Genomic DNA, 23,261 nt, shown 5'->3' on the forward strand with positions numbered 1-23,261 from the left:
AAATAGGCAGGTGTTACACCTGCGATTGCGGGGGAATGTGCCGTGAGGGTTGCTGGGAGCAGTCCTTGCGGAAGGCTGGCAAGGGAGGGGAATGTGTCTGGTGGGTGGCATCCCACTGGAGGTGGTAAAAATGGCAAATGATCCTGTGGATGTGGACGCTGGTGAGTTGGTAGGTGAGGTACCATATTGTTGTGGGAAAGGAAGAGAGGGAGTGAGGGCTGAAGTGCGGGAGATGGGTTGAAACCTGCCTAGGGCCTGGTCAACTACAGCACTGGGGAATTGTCCACTGAGGAAGAAGGCGGACATTTCAGATGCCCCCTTATCGAAGTTGGCATTATCACAGCAGATGCAACAGGGATGGAAGAATGGAATAGAGTCAGGATGCAGAGTGTGAGGATGTATAAGTCAAGGTAACGTTGGGAGTCAATGGGTTTGTTGTGGATATTGGTGGCCAGACTATCCCCAGAAATGGAAACAGAGATCAGATTCCCTACAGTGTGGAAACAGGCCTTTTGGCCTGACAAGTTCACACCACCCCTTGCAACATACCACCCAGAACCATTGCCCTATAACCCACACACCTCTGCACACCATGGACAATTTAGCACAGCCAATCCACCTAGCCTGCACATCTTTGGACTGTGGGAGGAAACCCACGCAGACACGGGGAGAACGTGCAAACTCCACACAGACAGCCACCTGAGGCTGGAATCAAACCCGGGTCCCTAGCGCCATGAGGCTGTAGTGCTAACCACTGAGCCACCGGGCCCTGTCAAGAGGTGAGTCAGAGATGGGTCAGGGGAAGGTCAGAGCAGGATGGGAACTTGTTAGTGAAATGGATTAACTTTTCCAATTGTGGCCAACAGAAGAAAGCCGCAACCATGATGTCATCTGAATACTGGAAAAAAAAAGAGCTGTAGTATAGGACTGGGGATTGGCGCAGGTTAGAACACTGGCAGCAGAGTTTTGAATGGTCGCACGTTGAGAGGGTTTACAACAGTTAATGCTGTGAAACCACAAGTAGCAACACTCAACACAACAGCCATAAGGTGAGAGCAACTCCATTTGGGAATTCAAGACAGCCCCAACACAAGGTGACTCATTGCAAGCAGTTTTTATTCTAAGATTTCTTATAACTGGTCTGCAGTTTTAAACCTAAATTCCAAGTCTTGCTTTGTGCATCTCCTGTGCAATGTAACCTGTGTGCCTCGTTCCGTTCTAAGCATCGCTTTCTCCTTGTTTACTATGATTTGTATTGCTCACAGAACAACTGTGTGCTCAGGTGCATGAATACAATAAAATAATTTCTGAGAATCTGAACTGGCAACCATGCTGTGTGACATTTTTTTGGGGGGGTCCCCTTATTATTTGATCTCTTTTTCTTTGCCTTCTGGTCAGAAATTATTCAATGTTGGATCCAAAGCTCAAGTTACTCAGTGTTAAGGAAGCACAGAATTACCAGCTGACGTTAGGGGTGAAAGCAAGGATTTCCAGGGGGCCCTGGCTGCAGCTCCGCGCTGGGGAACCGCGGAGCCGGCGTCTGGGAGGGAGCGGGTCTGCAGCTCCGCGCTGGGGACGCGATAGGGTGCGCGGAGGCGGAGGAGAAAAGAGAAACGCAGCTCCACGCTGGGGACACGCGGGGTGGGAGGGGTAAGAGGGACGCAGCTCCGCACTGGGGACGCCGGTTCAGTGACTGTGACACGAGACAAAGGGTCCGACAGGAAGTAGTGCCGCCGCTCTCTGGGTCTGAATTCCGTTCCCCCCCCCCTCCCCCTCCCCGATGGCTACTCTCCGTGCGCTGGGCGGCTCGTTGCTGACGCTGGGCCGGCGCCAGGCCTGGCTCCGAGCTGCAGGCCCCGGTCACAGGCTGATGAGTAGTAGCCTGTTCTCGGTGGACGACGTGGTTAACGGGTTGACCGAGGAGCAGAAGCAGGTAAACCAGGAGCTGGTTAGTCAGTGCTTATTAGTCAACGCTAGTTGGCCTTAACGGGACTTTAAATGTCTTCAGGGCAGTGGCTGATAATTTCTTGATCTCCCTGCCCCTTGAGCTTCATTGAAACAATGAGGCCATGAAGTTAGTTGGATGAAGGATTAAAATGACCAACACTTGAGATCTCATGGATATACTTGCAGGCTGAACACAGACGTTCTGGAAAATGTTTTCCAGAGTAGTTTATTTTTATTGTTTATTTTTATTTGTGGGATGTGGATATTGGGGCTAAGCCAGCATTTATTGCCCAACTATAATTGCCCTTGACTGGGTGATAGTGATGACCTTCCTTCCTTGACAACTGTAGTCCTTGGTGTTGGATGGGGAGTTCTGTGATTTTGTCCCAAAGACTGAAGGAATGATTATGTAGTTCCAAGTTAGGATGCTGATTGGCCTTGAGGGGAACTTGCAGATGGTGTCCCCGTACAGCTGCTGCCCTTGTTCTTCTGAATGGTAGTGGGAGCGGGTTTAGAGGGTGCTGTCGGAGGAATTCTGGTGGGTTACTGTAGTGTGTCCCGGTAGGTGGTACATACTGCAGTTACTGTGTGTTGATGGTGGAGGGAGTGAATGTTGAAGGTGAGGTTAAAGTGTCAGTCCACCAGCTTGCTTTGTGCTGGATGGTAACATGCTTTTTTGAGTCTTGTCAGAGCTGCAAACATCCAGATAAATGAGGATTGCCCCCTCATGTTCCCGACCTGTGCATTATGTATAGTGGACAGGCTTTAGGGACTCATGAGGTTGTAGATTTCCCAGCCTGTGACCTGCTCTTGAAGCCTTATGTGGCAAGTCCAGTTCAGTTTCTGGTCAATATTGGCCTCCAGGATGTTGATAGTAGGGTATTCAGTAATGGTAATGCCATTGAATGTCAAGGGGTTGTGGTTAGATTCTTTCTTGTTTGAGATGACCGTTGTCCAGCATTGTGTGGCACTAATGTAGTGTGAGCTGTGAGCAGCAAGCACAGTGTACATACATTGAAAGAAGCGCAGGTGATTCATTGCTACACCCTTGACTTTGATGCCCCTTTACAATCAAATAGATTATAACCTATTCTTATATGACAATTGTTCATTTGAGTGAGTTAAAAGGTGGCAAGGAAGCTGTACCCAGCAAGAATTACCATTCTCCCTAATGGGTGTGCCTACTGGTTTGACAGGAAAAAGGTAACTGGAGTTAGTTAATGCTCGAGGTGGTAGTGTTTAATATTCAAGGTATATTGAAACAAAGTGGCTGGCAATTCGGTATCACTTTCTGAGATAAGGGATGCAAGCCTCCCCCGAATACATTAGCAATGGTTTTGCAAAATCAAGGACGTGGGATGTTTGTGGAACAGACAACGTTGTTAATCACTCAATATGAAGTGTTAGCACTCCCAGTTTTTAATAACATGTTTGTTACGTTGATATGCTTCAGGAGATTAAAAACTAAGATGGGGTTAAGCAAATCAATTGAAACTAACGTCGTCATTTGTGGACTGAATGTCATTTTTGTGAGGCTATTGATTAAGAGAGCAGACTGTGAACCACGACTGAAGAGGGGACAGTGTTAAAGCAAACATTAGCTTGTCAGAACATTTCAGAGCTAAAGGTTGTACTGTTTTACTTGCAGGGGTAGTGGGTGTGCTGCTGTTTGCACATTGTCATTGGCTGATTGGTTGTGGTGAGCAGACCAAGTGGATTCCCTTGAATGTCAGAATGCCCTCTATGCTTGCAGTTGTCACTCACAGCACCATATGAGTTGTGGGTTTAAACAAACATGTCCAATTTTTTAAAGAACTGTAATATAAGACATAAAATACACTGTGTGGGGCCTGTGATATTATGATTTTAAATATTTTCCCAATGCAGTTGGCTCCTACAAACCACTGCGCCCCCCCCCCCCCCCCCCCCATTCCCCCCCAAACTGGCCCTTTCGGCTTCCTGCCCCCACCCCCCAGCCAAGCCTCTGAAGTTTGGAACTGCGTAAGAATGGCCTTCAGTGATTTATTGCCATTGCCCTTAATATCACACTGCCCCCCCCCCCACCCCACATGGAGATGGAGCCAGCCGTCACTTGCTGGCAGTACAGCTCAGACTGGGTACATGGCAGAGCCAATCTGGGATCCATAAAAACTCCCATCCTTACGACGCACGTTCCTCTGCCCTGCTCTGACTTCAGAATTTCCCTTTAAAACTGGAGGAGAGCTAGGACACAATGATTCGAGGAGTGTTGAAGGACCAATAATCATCACCATCACTGGCCCCCCCCTTGCAGACAAGAATGACTCTCCTCCACTCTCAGGCTGAGTCTGTAGGTGGTTGTATGTGGCTTCCGCAGGCTGTTACCTTTGGGGCAGTGGTGGTTGTGGGAAGGACATTGGTGTGGCAGTACGCTCCCTGCACTGTCTTCGCCTGGCTCCTGCTCATTTCTCTCAGCAAGTCTCGAGGTGCTTGATGCCTTCCTGAATGGTGGCCTCCACTTTGGACAGTCTTGGGCTAGTGATTCCCAGGTGTCTGTGAGAATGCCGCATTTCGCCATTGAGGCCTTGAGGGTATCCATGAAACATTTCCTCTGTCTGGCTGGGGCTTGATTGCCATTTTGGAGATGGGAGTAGGGGCACCTGCTTGGGGAGTCTCGTGTCAGTCATGCGGGCAACGTGCTCAGCCGATCGCAGCCGATCAAGGGTGGTCAGTGCCTCAGTGCTGGGGATGTTGGCCTGGTCAAGAACACTGGTGTTGGTGCATCTTTCTTCTCAGCAAATTTGCACAATCTTGAGCAGGCAGCATTGGTGGTACTGCTCCAGCACCTTGAAGTGTTTGTTGTGGACAGTCCAAGTCTCAGAGCCATATAGGCGGCTGGGAACCACCACAGCTCTGTAACCCACGAGCTTGGTGTTGGATCTGATGCTGTTGTTGTCAAACACCTTTATCCTCAGGCATCCAAAGGCTGTGCTAGCGCACTGGAGACGGTACTGCATCTATTCATCAGTAGTTGCTTTGGCCAACAGAACACTCCCACTGTATTCTGTCAGGTCTCTGCTTTGACTGAACCACGAAGTTTGTACCCACCCTTCACCTGTTCCTTGATGACATGACAAGACCAGTAATACTAGTGAGTTGGTTGATTGGGAGAGGGGACTTGACTCAGCAATAAGAAGCTGTGTCAGTGAGTGGTTAGCTTTGCATTCAGGAGTCTCTAGTCCTGGATGATGTTGAGTTTCTTGAGTATCGGAGCTGCGTTTGCACAGTCAGGTGAGGGAGTATTTCATCACACCCCTAACTGAGGATAAAAGTTGGGAATAAACTCGCAAATAATATCAAGACAGATAGGATTAGCATCTTTTAAATATATCACAAGGAAGAGAAAGGTCCTTCGAGAACAAGCCCAGGGAAATAATAAAGGATCCAGGAAATGGCAGAGGACTTGAATAAATACTTTGCATCAGCCTTCTCGGTAGAAGACTCTAATAGAATTTCAAAATGACTAAATAATCAAGGGTCAAAAGGAGGGGAGGAAATAAATAGACTAACAATCAGGAGAGGAAAGTTCTAAGGACAATAGTGGAGATGAAAGACCGATAAGTACCCTGGACCTAATGAGATGCATCTTGGGATATTAAAGGGAGTAGCGATAAAGGTAGTGGATACACTAGTTGTATTCTTTAAAGAATCCTTAGATTCTGGGAAAGTTTCAAAGAATTAGAAAACCGCCAATGTAACATCTTTATTTAAAAAAGGAGGGAGACAAACAGCAGGTCCTGTAGACTAATTGAATTAACATCTGTGTTATTGTGAAAATGTTAGCATCTATTAGAAAGGATGTAATATTAGAGCTGTTGGAAGTACATAATGTGATCGAGCAGAGTCAGCATGGCTTCATGAAGGGAAAATCGTACCTGACACATTTGATGGAATTCTTGGAGGAGGATAAGCAGGATAGATAAAGGGAACCGGTGACTGTAATGTATCTGAATTTTCAGAAGGTATTTTGATTATGTAGTGCATTTATAGGCTAATTAATAAGAGCCCATGGTGTTGTGTATTCGCATGGGTAGAGGGTTGGCTAACTAATAGCAGACAGGAGAAACAAAAGAAAAATGAAAAAACTGTGGATGCTGGAAATTAGAAAACACAAATTGCTGGGAAATCTCTGCAGGTCTGGAAACTTCTATGGAGAGAAAACAGAGTTAATGTTTTAGGTTCAGTGACCCTTTCAGTTCTGAAGAAGAGTCTGTGGACCTGAAGCATTACCTCTGCTTTCTGTCTCCACAGATGCAATCGGACCTAATCAGTTTTCCTAGCAATTTGTCTTTGTTTTATAGAAGACAGAGTTGGGATAAAGAGGATGTTTTCAGGATGTACAGTGCCAGTGTTGGACTGGGGTGGACAAGGTCAGAAATCACCCGACATCAGGTTATAGTCCAACAGGTTTACTTGAAAACACAAGCTCTTGGAGCCTCAGTTGTTCTTTAGGTGTTAGCCAAAACTAGCAAAGTGCCACAGGGTTCAGTGCTGGGACCACAGTTGTTTATAATGTTTATTAATAACTTGGATGAGGTTTGTGAACGTGCAAGTTTGCGGATGACCCAGTGTCTGTAGAGAGATATAATTAGGTTGATGGAGTGGGCAAAAACTTGGTAGATTCAAAAATAATGCGGGGAAATGTAAGGTTATGCGCTTTGGCAGGAAAAATGGAGGAGCTAAATATTATTTAAATGGAGAAAGACTGCAGGAAGCTGCAGAACAGAGGGATTTGGGTGCCTTCGTGCATAAATCTCAAAAAGCTAGCAGCCAACTTCACCAAGTAATAGGGAAAACAAATGGAATGTTGGCCTTCATTTCAAAGGGAATGGAGTGAAAAAGTGGGGAGGTTTCATTAAAACTATACGAGGAACTAGTCAGAACACGGCTGGAATACTGTGAAGTTTTGGTCATTTTATCTAAGGAACAATATACATTGGAGGCAATCCAGAAAAGGTTCACTAGGCTGATACCAGGTATAGAGGGGCTGAGTTGTTTTCTTTTTGAGGAGACATTGGGCCTTACTTATTGGAATTTAGAAGAATGAGGGACCACGTTATTGAAACACAAGATTCCCTGGCAGGGCAGTTGTGGAAAAGTTATTTTCCCTTGTGGGAGAACCTGGATCCAGAAGGCATAATCTTAGAATAAGGAGTTGCTGGTTTAAGAGATGAGGAGGAATTTCTTCTCTCAGAAGGTAGTGTATCGATGGAATTTAGTAGAATTCTTTACCCTAGAGGGCCTTGGAGGCTGGATCATTAACTGTGTACAAGGCTGAGATAGATTTTGAAAAGGAATCAAGGGTTGCAGGGGAAAAACAGCTAAGTGGAGTTGAGGATTACCAGATCATTCATGTTCTTGTTGTATAGTAGAATTGACTCAATGGGCTGAAAGCCCTGCTTCTGTTTCTATGTCTTATGCCGTTATGTATTTGTCCTTTGTTGGTAGGGTACAGGCACTGGGAAGACAAGAGCTGAGTTAGTTGCAGGATTCCAAACTTCTGACCTGCTCCTATAGCCACAGTAATTATTATCACTGGCGCAGTTCATTTTCTGGACAATTGTAACTTGCGAGGATGTTGATAGTAAGGGATTCATTAATGGTACTGCTGATGAATGTCAAGTAGAAATGGTTAGATTCTCTCTTGTTAGGTTTGGTCTTTACCTGGCACTTGTAATGTTGTTTATTTAAAATTCATTCCCACTTTGGCTCTCTATTACCTCCTTTTCCCAGAAAGCAAATTGTCTTTAGTTGCCCCCAGTAGCCTCTCCAAAGAGAGCACTTCTCATCTTTTGGGAGGCATGCATTAAATTGGATTTTATAACAGGATAGCTCTAATATAGAACCCTTTAGAAAAGTAGGCTTTTCAAATCCATCGTTTGAGCTCCTATTTAGGTCAGGCTACAGTAGAGATAAAGTCACAGATTAATAAAAAGATTAGATTCTGATTTGTTTCTTCCCCCCACTCACCATTACAAAACAGCTGGGTGAAGGTGGGAAAGGAGATCGCATGTGTTGGAGTGTGTACTCCTGTCTGCTATACTTCTCATCCATTCAATACAGTGTGATTCTCCCAGCCACATTTCTCTTTCTGAACTCCGTGTACAGGTTAAAGGTAACCTCTACCCCTGTGTTATTCCAGAAACCTTAAATTTCATAAATGACTCCAATGTTGTTTATTTTCTTTGCTCTTTAGCTTCGGCAGATGGTTCAGAAATTTTGCCAGGACCATCTCGCTCCCAAAGCCCAGGAGATTGACCAGAAGAATGAGTTCCCAGAGCTGAAGGTAGGTGCACAGCATAGAATTCATGCAGTCTTGTATAAATCATTGTTTATATCTGAGATTTTAACAGAAGACATTGATGTAATGTAATATAAGTTCCTATTGACTGAGCAGAACTGCAAGTTAAAATAGAGGCTAAAGGTGGCTTGCTTCTACATCGCTAGTCCTTTTTGTCTGTCACCCGCTGTGTTTTTTATTTTGTTTTGTGGGATGTGGGCAACACTGGCTGTTACCGCTCCCGAGTTGCCCCTTGAGAAGGCGGTGGTGAGCTGCCTTTTTGAACTGCTGCAGTCCATCTGTTGTGGGTTGACCCACAAATGCCCTGAGGGAGGGAATTCCAGGATTTTGACCCAGCGACAGTGAAGGAACAGCGATATATTTCCAAGTCAGGATGGTGAGTGGCTCTGAGGGGAACTTGGAGGTGGTGGTGTTCCCTTGTATCTGCTGCCTTTGTTCATCTAGATGGAAGGGGTTGTGGGTTGGAAGGTGCTGTCTGAGGACCTTTGGTGAATTTCTGCAGTGCATCTTGAGGATGGCACACACTGCTACTGATTGTTGGTGTTAGAGGGAGTGGAAGCTTGTGGATGTGGTGCCAATCAAGTGGGCAGCTTTATCCTGAATGCTGTCAAGCTTCTTGAGTGTTGTCGGGGTTGCACTCATCAGGCAAGTTGGAAGTATTCCATCACACTCCTGACTTGTGCCTTGTAAGTAGTAGACAGGCTTTGAGGAGTCAGGAGGTGAGTTACTGACTGCAGTATTCCCAGTTCTGGCCTGCTCTTGTAGTCACTGTGTTTGTGTGGTGAGTCCAGTTGAGTTTCTGGTCAATGGTAAGCCCAGGATGTTGATAGTGGGAAATGCAGTGATAGTAACACCATTGAATGTCATGGAGCGGTGGTTAGATTGTCTCTTATTGGTGGTGGTCGTAGCCTGGCATTTGTGTGGCGTGAATGTTACTTGCCACTTGTCAGCACAAGCCTGGATATTGTCCAGATCTTGTTGCACTTGGGCACAGATTGCATCAGTATCTGAGGAGTCACGAATGGTGCTGAGCACTGTGCAATCATCGGCAAACCTCCCCACTTCTGACCTTATGATGGAAGGGAGGTCATTGTTGAAGCACTTAAAAATAGTTGAGCCTAGGACACTATCCTGAGGAACTTGTGCAGTGATGTCCTGGAGCTGAGATGTCTGATCTCCAACAACCACGACCATCTTCCTATGTGTCAGGTATGACTCTGACCACCAGAGAGTATGCCCCCAGCTACCCACTGATTCCAGTTTTGATGGGGCTCCCTGATGCCACACTTGGTCAAATGTAGCCTGATGTCAAGAGGTGTTCCTCTCATTTCTAGAATTCAGCTCTTCTGTCTATGCTTGAACCAAGGCTGTATTGAGATCAGGAGCTGAGTGTCCCTGGTGGTATCTCTCCCATCGTCTGCAAAATGTGGCTTCTAACTTATCCTGCTGTGTATTATCACTCCATTTGGACAATTGTATTTATGAAGGAAATTAAACGTTCTTCGTGTAGCAATACACATAATATACAGCATGGCCAGTCCATGCTTGTGCTTTACCATGAGTCATATAGCATTGGAAACAAACCCTTCGGTTCAGCTTGTCCACAGCGACCAGACATCCCATCCTGACCTAGTCCGGTATGCCAGCATTTAGCCTAAATCCCTCTCAACCCTTCCTGTTCATGTACCCATTTGGGTGCCTTTTGAATGATGCCTCCAGTCCATAGCTCACTCTATACGCAAACTACCCTCAGTGTGAAAAGGTTACCCCTCAGGTCCTTTTTAAATCTTTCCCGTCTTAAACCTATGCCCTCTCGTTTTGGACTCCCCTACCCTGGGGAAAGGACTTTGGCTATTCACTCTGTCTTTTCCCCTTATGATTTTATAAACCTCTGTAAGGTCACCCTCAGCCTCTGATGCTCCAGGGAAAGAAGCCCCAGCCCACTCATTCTCTCTCTATAGCTCAAACCCTCCAGTCCTGGCTACACCGTTATAAATTGTTTCGGCACTTTCTCAAGTTTAACAACATCCCTCACATAGAAGGGCCACCAAATTTGTTTGCAGTATTCTGAAAGTGAACTCTAATGAACCATCTTTCCTCAGCTGACTCTCAGCAATACTCTGTTTCCCTCTCCCTTATTTCCTTAACAAACACCCTGCATAAATCTGTACTACTTACCTCAAATATACTGCCAGTGGTAGTGAATTCTGCATTCTCATCGCTGCCGGGATTAACAAGTTGTTCTGAATTCCCTGTTGGAATTAGCTGATGTCCAGCTCACATTGATGGCCTCTGGTTTTGCTCTTGTCCACAGTAGGAAACACTCACTGCCTGCCACACTTGTCCACACTTTTCATAATTTTAAAGACTTCAGTTTGGTCGACTGTAACCCTTTTGTTTCCAAGAGAAAAGAGAGCTAGCCCATACACCCTTTCTGGCTAGTGTAAACGCAAGGTTCTGGTATCATCATGGTAAATCTTTGCATCTTCGCTAATGCCCCTGTGTCTTTGTAATGTGGAGTCAAGAACTGCATACAGTACTCCATAATGAATTCAGACCAAGGCACAAGCTTAACACTACTTCTCTAATTTTCAACTCTATCTCTCTAGCAATAGACTGTCTTGCTAGGTTTGCTTTTGTTATGGTCTACATCACAAATGTCCCAGCATTTCTATTTGTAATCTTTTGATATCTTTGCTCGTCTTTCCTATGTAGATTGTAAATTTCAAGCAATATATTACTGTTTTATTTTTCTAGAGAAGGTATTACCTTGTACATGCCTATTTTGGAATTTATTTGCCAATTATGTGTCCATTCTACAATTTTATTACAGTCATCTTGAAATGAACTACTTTCCTCCCATGTCCACTCATTCCTTTAACCTGTCTGTTCTTTTTAATCTTCTACACTATCCTCTTATGGTTCACAACATTTCCAAGTTCATTATCATCCAGTAAGTTTGGAAATTGTGTCCTGTACAGTAAGGCCTAGCTCGTTAATGTGCCATCCACCCATTAACACAGGAAGAGCAGGGGCCCTAATCCTTGGGAAACTTCAGTATAAACCTTCTTCCCGTCCTGAAAAACAATCATTCACCACTATGATGTATTTCCTGTCTCTCATCTAATTTTGCAACTGTGCCTTTTATTGTATGAGTTCTAGTGTTTTTCTCAAGTCTGTTCTGTGTGGCACTTTATCAGATCCCATTTGAAGCCCATGTGCACCAGGTCAACAGCATTATCCTCACCAATTCTGTTTCCTTCCTCACTGAAGAGCCACAAGACAGTTAGTTAGACCTGATCTCCCTTAACAAATCCATACTGACATTCCCTAATCAACCCACATTGGCACAAGTGGTTATTAATTTTGTTTTCTAAAAGCTTCACCCACCGCTAAAGTTAAACTAACTTTTGTATTTACTGGGCTTGTCCTTGCACCTTGAGGTATAACATTTTAAAATTCTGCAGTTCTGTGGTACCTGGGTGTCCTGAGATACTCTAGGGAAAATTATGGCCAGTGCCTCTGCAGTTTCCACTCTACTTTCCTTCACTATCCTTGGATACATCTCATCTGGTCCTCATGGTTTATCAACCTTAGTTGCAGGCAATATACCTTAAACATTCCTCTTTATCAGTTTAAACCCACAAGAGTAAAACCCTTTTCTACATCCAGCTTGTTAAAACACTTCTGAATTTCATATATTTCAATTGGTCACTAATACCTCTTCTGAACTCTATTGGATATAAGCCTACCCTATCCAATCTTTCCTCAGAAGAGAACCCACCCATTCTAGGTATAATTACAGGAAACCAATCTGAACTACAAACACATTTTGATCCTTCCTTAAATAAGATGGTCAATATTGCAGACAGAACTCAAAATATGGTTTCACCAATGCCTGTATAACGGAAGCATGGCCTCCCTACTTTTATATTGAATTGCTCTCACAGCAAAGGCTAACATTCCATTAGCTTCTCTACTTATCGTTTTCCCTCTGAAAGCGGAACTATTTGCTATTTTAGTGCTGTCTATTTCTCCCAGTGTTCTTTGCACCTTGAATTCCTTTTGTGTTGCCTGTTGGTTCCCACAGCCCTGTAAAATGTGTTTAAACCTTCCCAATTGCACTGTTAAGTTATCTCAGAAGGAAATTGGTTCTGGCCCTGTTTAGGTGCAACTTACATCTGGCCTTTACAGGTCCCATCTCCCCATGAGCTGACCCCGGTGTCCCAAGAATCTAAAGCCCTTCCTCTGCTGCGCTGTTTCTCCAGCAATCATTCATCTGCTCTATCCTCCTGCTTCCATACTCACTTTCACATGGTATAATCCAGACCTTACTGCTTCAGGGTTCCACTTGCAAATTCCCTTAATGTCTCCCCAAATTTTGACTGCTGGACCATATGACCCTGTCTGCCGATGACATTAATGCTGATGTGGATTGCAACCACAGACTGTTCATCCTTTCCTTTCGGTGCTTAGCAACTGTTCAGTGACAGCTTTGACACTAACAGGGAAGCAACAAAATGCAATATATCTTCCTGATTCATGTGTAAAGCTACAGAAATACTTGTGTTTCTGGACTCTCATTGGTTCTTTATGAGGCTTTGGAAACTACTGTTGACTCTCAGAATGCTGATCATTTTAAGGATTTTGTTTCTGATTACTGATGTGATTTCTAGCACGGTCATTGAACTTGTAGTGCTCCTCTGGGACTATTTACTTGAACACGTTTATGAATCATCTGTCATGCTTTCAATATTTCTAGAGCGTTTAGTAGCTTTGATAGCAAGCACTTTGCAACAAGTTACCTCACAGCCTAAGGTAATTGCAATCACACTTCTGTCTATCTGGTGCAATTAAAAAATCAGCTGCAATGAAAAGCTTATCCTTTGCCTACTTTCCATTAATTCAGTGGGTCCCCAGGGCACTGATTTCCCCCAGCTTTCCTTCCTGTTATTAACGGTCTGCTCTCATATACCAAATATATGCACATTTTTTGCTGATGATTATTATACATTCAGCAACTTCTTTTAGATTACAGGCTCTTGACGCTCAATATCCTCTGCACTACACATTGCAGTGTCTGAATCCTTATATCTAGATCTCTTTTCCTTCATGTGCTGTCTTTGTAGTTGCATTCGTGTGATCTGGCGCTGTAGAAAATCGCGTTTCAGGGAAGTCACTATAGAAAATTGCTATACCTAATAGTAGAAAGTTTGCGTTATTGAAACAGCGTCCACTATTCATCAGTCATGTTACAGCCAGTTAACGGTAATGAGACACATGTTATAGTGAAATACCTGTCATCGGAAGTGTAACAACCTGCCGCCATCTCTCTTCGCTCTGGCTCAACATTTTTTTTTGTCATTTACTGGTATTTTAATCATCCTGCTCAGACATGTTACAGCACATATCGGGAATAGGTGGAACTTGAACCTTGGCCACTTGGTGCAGAAGTAGGGACGTTACCACAGCACACAAACACACTGCCACCCCCCCACACCCTTATACACACGCATGCACGCACCATCCATTCTGACCTCACTGTTATCCCATGCTCAAGCTAAACGATTTTTCTTTGCCTTACGAAAACCAGGTTCCAAAAGAATCAAAATTCCTCTCATTGTGCCAAATGTCAAACTTTCTCCTCTAAAGCTCTTGAACCATCCAAGATGTGAAATGTTTCTTTGGTTAATGCATCACTCACTCCTTGACAAGATATTAAGGATGTTTTCTTGTATACCACTTTAAACTTTTATGTTTCTTTATTCAGCTAGTACTTTCGTATGATCACTGGTCCTAACAATCTCTCTCTTCTCATGTCCAAATATGTAGCCTAACATGTTCTGCACCTTCCGATTACCTCACTATGTTGAAAACCATGAATATGATCTTTACTTCCTTCTTCCCACTTGATTCAGGCATGTCTTCCCCCTTCTGCCTGCCTGACCTATTTAATGGAGGGTGCCTTTTGGTTTGCTTAGTTTATGGGGCGTGGGTCTTGGTGACCAGACCAGCATTTATTGCCCATCCCTAGTTAATATTTCACCCTCAGTGCTGTGGGTCTGTCATCACATGTAGGCCAGACCAGATAAGGATGCCAGATTTTCTTCTCCAAATGACGTTAATGAACCAGGTACAGTTTGATGACAATCAGTAGTGGTTACACAATCAGCTGTAGGCTAGATTTTTGATTTGAGATTTTTATTGAATTCAGATTTGCCTTGGTAGGATTCAAACCCATATGCCCAGACTGTTAGTCCGACATTCTGATTGCAAGTCCCCTGGATTACATTAGCTTTGCCTATGTCTTAGCCTTCACTTCCACCACTTCTCCTTTCCCAGTTTATCAAAGTACCTTTTTCTCTCAGCACTTCCTATTGTATGAAGAGACCACTCCCTTTCTCTTACAAAGGCTGTGTCATTCTTGTTTGTTCTATAGTTTAAGGACTGATCTGGCTGGACTTGTTTCCTCAAAGTGTCCTCCTCGCTTTCTTCATGCGTCCTCACCACCAAATTCAACTGCTAGCTTAAATAGCATTTTGTAACTCACGATTTGTTGTTCTGTGCATACACCATCTGAAGCCTTCAGTTAGGGACCATTGCTCCTACCTTTTCATTATTCTGTGCAATAATCATGAGAAGTTAGTGCCATAGTGATAATGTCACTGGAGTAGTAATCCAGAAGCCCATTTTTATGCCTGAGGGTCATGGGTTCACAGCCCACCAATGTGGAACTTAAAGAAAACATTTCTAGAATCTAGCCTCAGCAGTGTTGATCATGAAACTAGCAATTGTCTGGTTCACTGTGCCCTTCAGGGAAGGAAATCTGCTGCCCTAGTCTGGTCTGCATGTGATCCCAGACCCACAGTGACATGGCCGACTCTAAATTGCCCTCTGAAATAGCCCAGCAAGTCGCTCAGTTGACGGGCAATTAAGAATAGGCAACAAACGTCAACGCTGCCAACAACACCCACATCACATGCAATAGTGACGAGAAGATGTAAGTATTTTGCTTAGCTCGTATTAAGCTGCAGCTCGATCCTTGTTGCTAGGCAATTAATAATATGGCCTGCTGTAACTGGTACGTTTTGGAGTTATTTCCAATGCATAATTTCCCATGCTTGCCCACATTTACGCATCTTGTACAAGTGATATATGCACCGGCGTGTGACACAGTTTGTATTTAATGACACTGTTCCCATTGATTTACTTTACCATCATGTCGCCTCTTTGGTATTTAGGAGTTCTGGAAGCAGCTTGGTAATCTTGGATTTCTCGGGATCACTGCACCAGGTGAGTTTTTTGACAGCCTCAGCATTTGTCTGCTTTGCTTTGTCGTGCAGTGACTGTCAAACAAAGGTCATGTCCTCGGGGAATGTGGGGTTTTGCAGGAAGTTGTGCCTGAAAGTGAGCCATTAGTTTGCTGAATGTCAGAGCAGGGTTGCAGGACCAACTGACCTATTCTAGCTTTTACTTCTAAGGTTATGCTGTCTAAGTTTAGACTGTCTACAGAATATGCTTCTAACTTTTCGTTATTTTGTCGGATTTCTAGTTCAATGGCATTTATTGTTCCACCCCCAAGCCCTTGAGAAAACAGTGGTGAGCCACTTTCTTGAACCTTTACTCCATGGAGCATGTTAACACTCAGTGCTGACAGTAGAGGATCTGATGACTTTGATCCAGTGACAGTGGTATGGCTCTAGACACCTAATATCACAGAAGGACCCTGCACGCAATTCTACGTGAGACTTTAGTGTCACACTGATGGAATGCTACATTGTTAGGACGAATAAGTTGCTACATTAAAGGTCACCTCTGACCATTTCATGGTGTGTTACAGATCCCATAGCATAATTTGAATGTCTGACCTGGTAGACCTCTCTGCAGATAAATAACCACCATTAGAATGGATTAGTTGGCCATTTGTTTGGGTCAGTCAGGCAGGCAGGCAGATGGGAGGAAGACGTGCCTGCATCAAGTGGGAAGAAGGAAGTGAAGATCATATTCATTGATTTCAACATAGTGAGGTAATCGGAAGGTGCAGAACATGTTAGGCTACATAGTTGGGCATGAGAAGAGAGAGATTGTTAGGACCAGTGATCATACGAAAGCACTAGCTGAATAAAGAAACATAAAAGTTTAAAGTGGTATGCAAGAAAACATCCTTAATATTTTGTCAAGGAGTGAGCGATGCATTTACCGAAGAAACAGGAGCAACTTTTCACATCTTGGATGGTCCAGGAGCTTTTGAGGGGAAGTTTGACATTTGACACAATGGGAGAAATTTGGATTCTTTTGGAACCTGGTTTCGTAAAGCAAAGAAAATTGTTGGCTTGAGCATGAGATAACAGTGAGGTCAGGATGGGCGGTGTGTGCGTGTAGTGTGTGAGTGCGCGCGCGCGTGTGCGATGTGTTTCACCAGGTTGATTTTAAAGTATACATGATGGGCAGGCTCCCAATTTTGCATTACAGGAGTGAGTACAGGGCAGGTAGGAAGGTGGTAGTCTGGGCACCTAGTATGAGTCGTCCTTCCAATTAAAATGGGAGTGGGGCACCTAAAATCTAGTCGTTTGTTGTAAATCATTGCATTGGACTGACTGCACTGCTTGAGGGACTTTGTAATTTTTTAAAAAATGCAAGCTGTAGAATGAGTACATTGGGCTGGCGAGGTGACAATGTTTAGCAGATATGGGCCAGTTTTTTTCTCAAATTAGTGTAACAGTACAATCTATTTTCCATGTTCTTGCTGTAGGAGGAAAGCCTTTTATATTATCCCAAAATACTTTCGTCCCACTATGCTCTAAAAGTGTAAGATGATTGTTATAAGATAGACATAGTCACCAACTAGTTTACAAATATAAGCTCTCTCAGCCAGCAAATGGGCTGTTAACCAGATTGTCTACTTTTGGTGCTGGGGAGGAATAATTATTGACCAAGTTTGCAGGGGAGGAGTTTGTTCTTTGCAATATTACTATGAGATCTTTCGTAGCCATGCGGAAAGATTTGACTTTTTTGCCACTGGCATGAATTGTTTGGGTGGAATAGCTGTTTTTTTTGACCTAAATCCTATTTAATCCAGCTCTGACCATACAGTACTCCGTTAGTGCTACATTGGAGTGTGCAAGCCTGGATTTGTGTGCTCAAGTCCTGTAGCTCAGCTTGAGTCTCCAATGTTTTGAACCTTTATCACAGAATTTTGGCTGATATTTCAGAAGTGATACATCTTTACTTCAATACACAATGCTATCGAACATCTTTGGGAAAAGTATTGCGTGTGTGGATTCATGAATGAATGTGTTTTGCTAGTGTATTCTCCATGCCATGTTTTGTACAAGTGTGTGTGTGTGTGTGTGTGTGTGTGTGGATTCAGCTGGAGTACCTATTTACATTTGTTTGAAGGTGTTTACTTAACGGGCAGGATTGCATGTGTTTAATTTGGCATTAGCAGAAAAATGCGTACTGCTTACTGCAGACATTGTTGAATATCCGATGATGATGTGTTACTGTTCTAGTTACATAGAATTTAGAACGCAAAGAGGTCCCACAATTGATCAATCCTATTGTTTGTGTAACACGTGAGTCTCCACGCATCTTTCTTCTCATCTTTCCCTATCAGCCCTTTATTATCCTTTCTTTCACACGTGCTTAGCATGAAAATATTTGAGGTGAAACAAGTCTTTTTGCCTGAATCACTCCTGCGTGGTGGCATATTCTCCATGCTCAACAGTACTGTGTGTAATTGCCCTGTTTGCCTCTAGTGGGCAGTGCAGGATTTGGTTGCTGTTGTAACGAACTTGCTGATCTGTGGTACCTTTTACAGTGGAGTATGGCGGGGCAGGAGGTGGATACTTGGATCATGTCCTGGTTATGGAGGAAATAAGCCGTGCGTCTGCTGCCATCGCCCTCAGTTACGGAGCACATTCCAACCTGTGTGTCAATCAGCTAGTGAGGAATGGGAATGAAGAGCAGAAGCAGAAATACTTACCAAAGGTATAGCACTAAGTGATCCAGTCATCCTTGAGTTGAATTATTGGAATATGCCCAGTAACTCTGAATCCCTTGCTCACTGATGAACCTAAATGAAAACTTTAGAGAGATAATCTGGCATTAAAATACACCAGAACTATTGAGAATCCAGTTAGAATATAGGTACTGGACCAAAAGCATATACAGTGGCATAAGTAGCTAGGAGATCTGAGTTACGTTGTCAGCTTTACAGTGCATGCTTTCAAAAGATTAAGCAGCACTGCATGGCTTTTCCATATCTGACAAGGTTGGAGACTTTAGACCATCAGATTTCTAGCTACAGATCCTCAGTACTCCCTCTTTTCTCCATGAACTGACCGTGCTACTGCTTTTGTCTCAACGTGTGCTGAAAAACAACATTTTCCATCAACATTGAGTTAGAAATTCTGAATTTAGGATAACTATGTGAGCATTCTACTTGATTAGTTCAACTGCTGTCCTACGTGAAAGGCTCAGATGAGTCATTCGAAGGCACCTACATTTATTTCCGGACTTCAGCCACACTCGGATATTGATTAGATAGAGTTCTTAAAGGGGTGAAAGGGTTTGGGGAGAAAGCAGGAAGAGGGGACTAAGTTGGACGATCGGCCACGATCAGAGTGGCAAAGCAGACCTGAAGAACTGAATGGCCTACTTCTCCTGTTTTCTCTGTTTTAAGGGGCTCTTGGTATGCTAGATGCTGATTACAGCTTATTGAAAGCGCAAACTTTGTCTTTTATAAATGTGTATACATCATTATCCTTAATAGTCTAATAAAGCACACCTGACTGGACACCACCTATTATCACTGAGATGATGTGAGGCTGACATTATAACCTAAATACTATAAAGTTCTGAAGATGGATCTCTGGACTTGAAACTTGAACTCTGCTTTTTCTCCCCACAGATGCTGCCAGACCAGCTGAAGTTCTCCAGTAATTTCTGTTTCTGTAACATAAATGGTTTTTGTCTGTGGGCCTGGCTGACCTCAAATTCTTACACACTGCATCAGTTCAATTAAAATAAGGTAACAGGAGCAGCTAAGTTAAAATCTAAGGGAAATGACAAGGTAGAAGAGTTCTTAAAAAACATTTTCTTGCATTAGAAAAACTACAGGAAAAGCATGTGGGAGTCTGAAATAGAAACAGAAAACACTAAGAATTATCCAGGTTTGGCAGCATCTGGGGAGAGAAATAATAAATGCTTTAGAATGAATCTGACTAAAACTCCATTTTTGGAACTGAAGGAGGTTGGTAATGTGATTGGCACAAAGCATATGAAAGGACATAAGGGAAAGTCTGGGATTGGAACAAAGGTGGGAGAGATTAAATGACAAAGATGTCATGGAACGAATGGCAAAGGGAGAGGTGATGATTATTGGAAAGGAACAAAGTATTTGTCCAGACTGAGTATGAACAACAGAATGATGAATGTTTTCAGACGGAGGCAATAACTTGAAAAACCAGATCCAGACTGACATGTGGCAAAACACAAAACAGACTCAGAATTGTTGGATTGGGTTAATGGTCTGAAGTTGCTGCAATCAGTGCTGAGTCCAGAAGCTGTAAGATGCCTAATCAGAAGATAAAGCGCTGTTCCCGCAAACATGTGTCAAACTTCAGTGGAACACTTCAGCAGGCTGAGCACTGAGACTTGAGAATAGGAACAAGGTGCTGGATGAAAATGGCAAGCGATGCTTGGAAGCTTAGAAACAAAAATAGAAATTGTTGGAAGAGGTCAGCAGGTCTGGCAGCATCTGTGGGGAGAAATCAGGGTTAATGTTTCAAGTTCGAGTGACCCTTCCTCAGAACTGAAAGCTTGGGGCATGCTTAGGTATTCCACAAAGCTGGGAAACTATGCACTGTTTGACTGTGAAATTGATTTCCTTCTATTTATTTGGTTTTTTCTCTTTTCAGTTAATCAGTGGTGAACATATAGGGGCTCTTGCAATGAGTGAGCCAAATGCAGGGTCGGATGTCGTCGCAATGAAATTAAAGGCGGAGAAGAAAGGTTTGTAGAATGAATGGCACAGCAGGACTGTGACTTAGGACTTCGGTTTTCCTTTGCAATCTGGATTGGAATATACCCCAGACTACTGAGACCAAAGTTGTCTCTATTTAGTTGAGAGATTCCCTTGCGAAACAAAACTTGGACACATTTTACTCGCCTCCAGTTGAGCCCAAGTTTGTGATGTAAAGCTTCCTATACAATGGCTTTAAATTGATTTTTTTAAAAAATTGAAAGAACTGTGGAACAAAAGCAAAGTTGCTGGAAAAGCTCAGCAGGCTTGGCAGCATTTGTAAAGGGAAAAACAGAGTTCACGTTGCGGGTCCAGTGACCCTTCCTCGGAAGTTCTGAGGATGGGTCACCAGACCCGAGGCGTTAAGTTGATAACTGTTGGGGGATTTGACTCTGCCAAAGGTGGGTGCCTTCTCAGCTTCACTTCTTGTAAATGACTTGAATGATTTTATACGGGAATTGGTTTGCACTGCCTGTATCTACTAGTGCAGTAGTGCAACCAAGAGGGTAAGGAAATCTCGCTCTTGATCTGAACTGCAGCTTCTCAACGTGCATGTATCTTAATCTCTGCCCAGACCATTCAACAATGCAATACTTAGATTCTAATCATTAAATTATTCCACTCCAGTATGGCAGAAGGCACAAATCAACAGCTGGGATCAGAGTTACACAATCCAATTGGTGCCACCTACATCTGCACAATGATGTAGAATAACAAAAGTGACATTGCCCCACTTTGAATAGTTGTCATGCTTAACTTGAAACTAAATATAACCTATTCTGTCCTACTTTTTCTTTGATGATTTTTGCTGGCTGGATGCCTGTTCCCAAAAAAACAGGTTATCTTCCTTGATTCAGCCTTGCTCCTGACTGCAAACAGTTTGGTTTCTGGTGAAACAAATTCTGGTTAGTGTACTAAGTATTGCACCTTCTGACCAACTTTGGATTTGCAACCCATCGCAGGCTGTCCTCCAAAACTAACTGCTACCGAAACGTCAGCTTTTATGCTCCTGAGATGCTGCTTGGCCTGCTGTGTTCATCCACCTCCACACTTTGCTACAAAGCAAGTTTCAGCCCGAAAACCACATTTCAAAACAGTTTCTAGCTGGATCTAGCAAGATGGGAAACTATGCACTGATGCCGAATGAGTCCTGCATTGTGCCAGCAACCTTCAGAATGTCGAAAAGCTTGGCTGCTGTGGCAAATGTTCCATTTAATTTAGCACTGGGGTTACCTTCTAGAGTTGCAAGTCCGATCCCTGTTTGGGGAAGTGCATGGGAACCCCCATCCCAACTTTGTCCCCTATAGTTGCTGACTGTTTAAATTTGAACAGCACAGGTTCCTAGTGATAGGAAGTGATTTGATCCTTTGTAAACTGTAAGCTCTGAAGATGACACAATCTAATTCCATTAGTCAGGGTGTTTTGCTGACTGACACTTGCGTTTCCTTTTTCTGTAAGGTGATTACTACATTCTCAATGGCAACAAGTTCTGGATTACCAATGGGCCTGACGCTGATGTCCTCATTGTTTATGGCAAAACGGACATTAACGTCAAGCCAGCGTCCCATGGTATCACTGCATTCATTGTGGAGAAGGTAATGTTCTGCACTGTAGTGTCTGTGTGGGGAGCACAGCAGGCATTTGTAAATGACATTGACTTTCTTGCTACATTCAGTAATTGAGGAGGTTGACTCAGGGCTGCATCAGCTTAGCCAACTATACATCTGAAATGTTGACATGAACTTGGAGTGAATCTTGACAAGGTGATCAGGCATTAGCCTGTAAGAGTTCACGGTTGGGAGTGGTGATCAGGTGTTGTGTGTGCAGTTCCTGGTAATTGGTGAGGGGGCTTGGTTGTGGTGTAGTGTGGAGGCTGGGAGCAGTAATTGGTGGGTCTGTGTGTATAAAGCTTGGATTGGAAGCAGTAATCGGGAGGTCTGTGTATGAAGCTCGGAGAGGAGGGGGTGTCTGTAAGGAGCTTGGAGCTGGGTGAGATGGAAACAGTGGTTCTTTATACAAAAAGGTACGGTGTAGACTATCCCCAAAATAACTGCCCTTTTCTTCTTTGAAGCTGTTGTAAGCTCAGGAAGTAGATCTTTCAATTCCCTGCCAAGAATATCTGCCAATGTCTGCTTTCTTCCCAATTATCAACCAATAGGATGTCTGACCAGATCCTTGTTTCACCTGTTATTATCTCACTAAACCTATTTTGTCCTGCCTGGTGTCTTTTCTCCCTCCTCTTGTCCAGTCCCTTCTCACTTACATCCACGATTCCTTCGACTCTTTGTGTCATCTTCAGAGCTTACAGTTTACAGACGGCAGCTGATTCCGTGTCACCTTGGGCGTGCAATCTTTCTATACATCCATCTTCCATCAGGAGGGCCCTGGAGCTCTGTGTTCCTTCCTGGAGAATAGGCCTGAGCTGTCCCCATCCACCCCATTGGCTCAGGATGCTCTCCTCTGTCTTGTCCTCACCCTGAGCAGCTTCCCCTTTAACTCCTGTCACTTTCTCCAGATCAAAGGGTTGGCCATAGGTATCCACATGTATTCAGTTACACCTGTCTGTTTGTGGGGTATGTGGAACACTCCTTGTTCCAGTCCTAGTCTGGCCCCCACCCACAACTCTTTCTCCAGTATGTTGAAGACATCGTCAGTGCTTCCGCCCTCTTCTTGTCCGGAGTTGGAAAAATTAATCAGTTTTGCTTCCAGTTTCCGTCCTTCCCTCACCTTCACCTGGTCCACCTCCTTTCTTCCCTCCCTCCACATCTTTGTTTCCATTTCTGGGAATAGGCTGGCCACCAATATCCGCTGCAAACCCCCACAGCTCCCACGACTATACATCCTCACGCCCTATTATCTTTAAGGACACCATACTATTCTCTCAATTTCTCCTTGTCTGTCGTATCTCTTCTGATGGTGCCACCTGCTATCTTTCTCCTCCCACTGAGG

At 43.9% G+C, this 23,261-nt stretch overlaps 1 protein-coding gene across 2 annotated transcripts in view; it reads left to right on the plus strand.

The window, feature by feature from the left end:
• Positions 1 to 23,261, plus strand: part of ivd (isovaleryl-CoA dehydrogenase) — a 67,028-nt gene that overhangs the window by 28,550 nt on the left and 15,217 nt on the right. The window contains exons 1-6 of one of the 2 annotated variants that reach the window (XM_048538183.2): positions 1,573 to 1,933; positions 8,183 to 8,272; positions 15,529 to 15,580; positions 18,108 to 18,277; positions 20,209 to 20,302; positions 21,771 to 21,907. In XM_048538183.2, the coding sequence (XP_048394140.1) occupies positions 1,781 to 1,933; positions 8,183 to 8,272; positions 15,529 to 15,580; positions 18,108 to 18,277; positions 20,209 to 20,302; positions 21,771 to 21,907 (696 nt within the window). In that variant the 5' untranslated portion in view covers positions 1,573 to 1,780. Of the gene's footprint in view, positions 1 to 1,572; positions 1,934 to 8,182; positions 8,273 to 15,528; positions 15,581 to 18,107; positions 18,278 to 20,208; positions 20,303 to 21,770; positions 21,908 to 23,261 lie in introns of those variants that run through there. The other variant, XM_059649304.1, reaches the window with a different exon arrangement.

This window comes from Stegostoma tigrinum, chromosome 10, assembly GCF_030684315.1.
Source record: "Stegostoma tigrinum isolate sSteTig4 chromosome 10, sSteTig4.hap1, whole genome shotgun sequence".
In the NCBI taxonomy this organism is placed as follows: Eukaryota; Metazoa; Chordata; class Chondrichthyes; order Orectolobiformes; family Stegostomatidae; genus Stegostoma; species Stegostoma tigrinum.